Source organism: Chrysochloris asiatica, unplaced genomic scaffold, assembly GCF_000296735.1.
Source record: "Chrysochloris asiatica unplaced genomic scaffold, ChrAsi1.0 scaffold00049, whole genome shotgun sequence".
NCBI classification, from domain to species: Eukaryota; Metazoa; Chordata; class Mammalia; order Afrosoricida; family Chrysochloridae; genus Chrysochloris; species Chrysochloris asiatica.
Genome location: NW_006408567.1, coordinates 8,135,172 through 8,140,047, shown reverse-complemented (window position 1 = coordinate 8,140,047; position 4,876 = coordinate 8,135,172). Strand labels below are relative to the sequence as shown.

The 4,876-nt window shown below is 49.1% G+C and overlaps 1 protein-coding gene across 1 annotated transcript in view; it reads right to left on the bottom strand.

The window, feature by feature from the left end:
* Positions 1–4,876, bottom strand: part of LOC102831598 (hormonally up-regulated neu tumor-associated kinase-like) — a 197,372-nt gene that overhangs the window by 173,285 nt on the left and 19,211 nt on the right. Inside the window, exons 2-4 of the mRNA XM_006862597.1 lie at positions 764–934; positions 283–497; positions 12–181 (exon numbers count right to left, since the gene is read on the bottom strand). Of these exons, the coding sequence (XP_006862659.1) occupies positions 12–181; positions 283–497; positions 764–934 (556 nt within the window). The remainder of the gene's footprint in view (positions 1–11; positions 182–282; positions 498–763; positions 935–4,876) is intronic.

The window sequence follows — 4,876 nt, the reverse complement described above, 5'->3', positions numbered from 1 at the left end:
TCGGCTCCCGCGCTCGCGGCTCCTCCTCCGGCTCCGAGCTCCTCCCGCCGCCGCCCGCTCCGGCCCCGCCCGGTCGGAGTCCCCGCTCCCGGGTCGCCGCCGAGAGAGCCCCCCGCGCCGCCGAGTGCAGCGCAGACAATAGCGGCCGCCCCGGAGCCGGGCGAGTCGGGCGGCAGGGACACTGGGGGACCCGCTCCCCAGAAGTTCTTCTTCACAGGGTCGACCGGGCCCCTTTCAGAGCACCGGATTCTTGCCCCGGGTCCTGTCCAGGCGAGGCAATACCAGTCGCCTGCTTCGGTCGTGGGGAGCGGCGCTGGCTCGGCAGTGGTGGCGGGGCGCGGTCCAATGCTTCGGTCCCCGGCCCCAGCGCCTCGGAGCCGCCGCCCTCGCCGCCGCCGTCTGGCAGCTCCGGCTCGAGGCCGGCTCGCTAGCTCCTAGCTGTGCGCCCCGCGGCCGCTCCCGCGCGAAAGGAGCGTGCGGCGGACTGCAGGCGCCCTCTGGAAGGCAGAAGAAGAAAGCCCCATTCAGTTTGAATTTGCAGAAATTTAATCTGGTCGCGGGCGGCGGGAACAGATGCGAGCTCCACTCCGCAGCCTGTGCACTTTCAAATCCCTCGTAGCCCCTCCTTCCCCGCGCGCCACAGCCAAACTCGACCCTCGTTGGAGGGGGCAGGGCCTGTGGAGGGGGGTGGGGGGAGCGGCGGAGTGGGCGGGGGAACCACCTGAGCGCCAGACAGAGGGACCCTACTCGGCCTCAGGGACACCCGCTCCAGAACCACCCGAGTCGATTTCGGCAGCGTCTCTATCCTGTAATTCTAGGTTTAGACTGTCCAGCCCTTTGCACAGTGAAATCCTCCGCCAGTCGCACCAGACCCTCTTGGACGGTAGATCTAGTGCCCAGGTCAGGACCTGGCACACAGGAGGGCCCTCTGGACCTGGATGGAGAGATGGATGTTGGAGGAGTAACAGTAGCAACGTAGGAAACAAGGCGTTTGCTGCCTATACGTGTACGTTTACACCTTCTTCGGTTTTCGTTCAACTGATATCCTTGATTGCAGGATGAGATGGACTCGCGGCTCCTCGATGCTTTTGTTCCGTGCGTGCGCTGACTGTGCTCATCCCCCACAAACAATTGCAACTGCTCTCGCCACTCTGGCCGTCTTCAGAAGACCCAACGTCCTCTTAAAAACCCAGAATAAGGAATCTTGTGAGGGATGGAAGGGGTGGGGCTAAGTGTTGTGGCTGTTAGGTGCCATCGAGTTGACTCGACTCATAACGCGATCCTGTGTACAACAGAACAAAACACTGCCTGGTCCAGCGCCTTCCTCACAATAGTAGGTATGTTTGAGTACATTGTTGTAGACACTATGTCAGTCCATCTCGTGGAGCCTCTGTCTCTTTTTCCTTTGACCCTCTAGTTTACCAATCACGATGATGTTTTTCTCCAGGAACTGGTAACAAAGTAGTGAGACTAGTCCTTGCTTCTAAAGAGCATTCTGGCTGTACTTCTTCCAAAACAAATTTGTTCGTTCTGGCAGCAAATGATATAGTCAATATTCTTGCTCAACACTGTAGCTCAAATGCATCCATTCTTCTGTCATCCTTATCCATTGTTCAGCTTTCCCATGCATATGAAGCCATTGAAAATACGTTGGCTTGGGTCAGGCTACGCAGCAGGCGGCATTTAGCTGCCAGATTAGAGGCTTCAGCAGCCAATGCAAACCATCAGAGTTGAAAGGGAGGATTCCACCCTAGGTAAGCTTCTTCCATTGTTGACTCAGCATGAAACAGATACAGAGCATCCACCCTAGGCTTTACGAAGGGCGGAGGGCAGGAATCAGCATCTTTTAGGACTCTCCAACCCATCTGAAAAGTGACCCAGAGAAACACCTTGAACCTTAAGGTCAGTGGTTCAAGCCCACCAATTGCTCCTCAGAAGCCCTATACAGGGTCGCTATGGGTTGGAACCTCTTGACAGCACTTAACAACAACAACAAATTTGAATACGCTGCTCTATAATCAACTGAAACAGCCCTGGTAGCACCACAGTTAAAATGCTAGGCTGCTAACCGATTCAGTGAAAAACAAAAAGCCCAAACCCACTGCCACGGAGTCCTGTTCTCACTCGTTGTTTTTAAGTGCTGACATGTTAGTTCGGACCCATGTGGCTGGTGAGCTTGAGCCACCAACCTTGCGGTTCAAACCAATTATGCAGTCCCACGCATTAACCCGCAGTACCATACCAGGACTCCTGTGACCCTATATAGCAGCAAGTGGGTTTTAACCTTGAGGCTGAGCAGCCCAATGCCTAACCCCTAAGACTGCAGCCTTGGAAGCCCTATGGGGCAGTTCTACTTTGTCCTGTCAGGTCTGTAGGAGTTGGAACCCAATGGACAGCCCACAACAACAACATAATCAACAACTTACATGTTTTAAGTCACTAGCCTTGTTATTAAGGAGCTCTGATAGCGTAGGGGTTACAAGTTGGGCTGCTAACCTCAAGGTCAGCACTTCAAAACTACCAGAAGAAGAAAGATGAGGCTTTCTGCTCTTGTGAAGACTGCAGCTTTGGAAACCCTATGCAGGGGCGCTATGAGTCAGAACCAACTCCACGGCACACCACCACCACCAGCAGCCTTGTTATTAGGACTACAAACATATTAATTGGGTTTTCTATAGTTCTTCTCGCTGTGTGCACTTTCCCATATTAAATACACTTTAAAACTTTTTCTTGCAGTGCTTGAGAGACCCCTTTGACTACCCATCCCCACAACTTCTTCAAGGTCCACCCAATCACTTTAATGTCTCTAATTTGACAATAATTTGAATAAGGATCTGTAATGCACTGGACTGCAAGATCAGTTTGAACTGCAAGGTTGGAGGTTCAAGCTCACTGGCTGCTCCTCGGAAACCCTATACAGGGTTGCTAGGAATAAGAACTGACTCGATGGCACTTAACAACAACAACATTCCAAAGCAGGAGTACAGATGTGGCATTGTAGGATAAACAATGGAATGCTAGCCACAAGTCCGGGGGTTCAAACCTGTCAACTGCTCCTTGGAAACCCTATATAGGGTTCCTATGAGTGGAAGTGACTTGAGGGCACTTAACAACAACAACAATTTGATTATTACATTTTAAGAAGACTTAACTATGGGCGGCAGGGGGAAAGTGACAAGCAAAGTGCCTGTACAGAGTAGGTACTCAACAGATGTCTAATGAAGAAGGACTATGGGCTCACTTTGGGGTCAACATCATTATAAATTATCTTTAGAAAAGACTTGGGGTTTCCTCAGTGTTAGACAATAGAGTATAACTCTTTTTAAAATATAAACATTAGCTTTACATGAACATTTAAAGATCCCTTTATTATGATGCAGGAAAATTTTCAGAAACTGTTCACCAAAGTATCTTTATGGCCTAAAAAAAAAAACAAAACAAAAAGTAAAGTTAGCTGTAGGCCCAGAATTGGTGGAAGGCATTAACACTGAAATAGATTTTCCTTTTCATTATCCTGTCAGGGAGGAGGTCAGAAAGGGGGAATAGAGAAAAGCCCAGGCCCATTAAATCTTTTTCAAGCCTACTGCCTGGGTTTGATTCAAGTTCATTGCTAATTCTATCAGCTGGGATGGAAGCCAAAGAGAAGTCCACATCTTGGGCCTGCTTATGCCTAGTAACTGGCTTTGGAACTGTTGTCGTTTTTATTAAGTGCCGTCGAGTCAGTTCCAACTCATAGCTACCCTTTATAGGGATTTCTGAGGAGCAGCTGGTGAGTTTGAACTACCAACCTTGCTATTAATAGCCCAGTGCTTATCCTACAGCATCAAACTAGGACTTCACCTTTGGAACCATTTGTTGTTGTTAAGTGCCACTTCTTGTTGTTAAGTGCCATCAAGTTGGTTCCAACCCATAGGGACCCTGTATAGGGTTTTGGGGGAACAGGTGGTAAGCTTGTGGTTCAAACTGACTTTGCAGTCCAGTGCATAAATCCACAGCACCATACCAGGATGCCTTTATAGGTCCTTAACTCTCTGAAATGGCCTTATTTTTAAACTCCCTAAAATTAAAACGCCTCAAAATGTGTGAGTACACAGAGTATTACCTTCATGTTGTTGTTAGCTCCCAATGAGATGGCCCCAAATCTTGACAACCGAACTCATACTGACTGATTCCATACACAACAGAATGGAGCACTGGCTGGTCCTGCCCCATCCTCATGATCTGTGGTGAATTGAACCATTATTTTCCATAGAATTTTCATTGGCTGATTTTCAGATTCAATGAAAAGGCCTTTCTTCCTAGTCTAGCTTAGTCAGGATGCTCCACTGAAACCTGCTCAGCACCATAGCAACACATCAGCCTCCACTGGTGTAGCTGCGCATGTGCACTGACTAGAAACCAACTTCCACCTACCTCAAATGTGCAGAAAATGTCTGGCTGAATAATAGTCCAACAATGAAGTTGTTGTGGTTAGGTGTCATCGAGTCAGTATCAACTCATAGCGACCCTATGCACAACAGAACAAAACACTACCCGGTCCTGGGCCAACCTCACATTTATTGCCACACTTGAGCCCATTGATGCTGCCACTTTGCCAATCTATCTCACTAAGGGTCTTCCTCTTTTTCTCTGACCCTCCATTTTACCAACATGATATCCTTCTCCAAAGACTGGTCACTCCTGACAATATGTCCAAAGTATGAGAGACGACGTTTGGCCATCCAGGCCTCCAAGGAGCACTCTGGTTGTACTTCTTCCAACATAGATCTTTTTGGTCTTTTGGCAGACTATGGTACTTTCAATATTCTCTTCCAACACCATAATTCAAATGCATCAATTCTTCTATGGTCTTCCTGTCCAGCTTTCACATGCATAT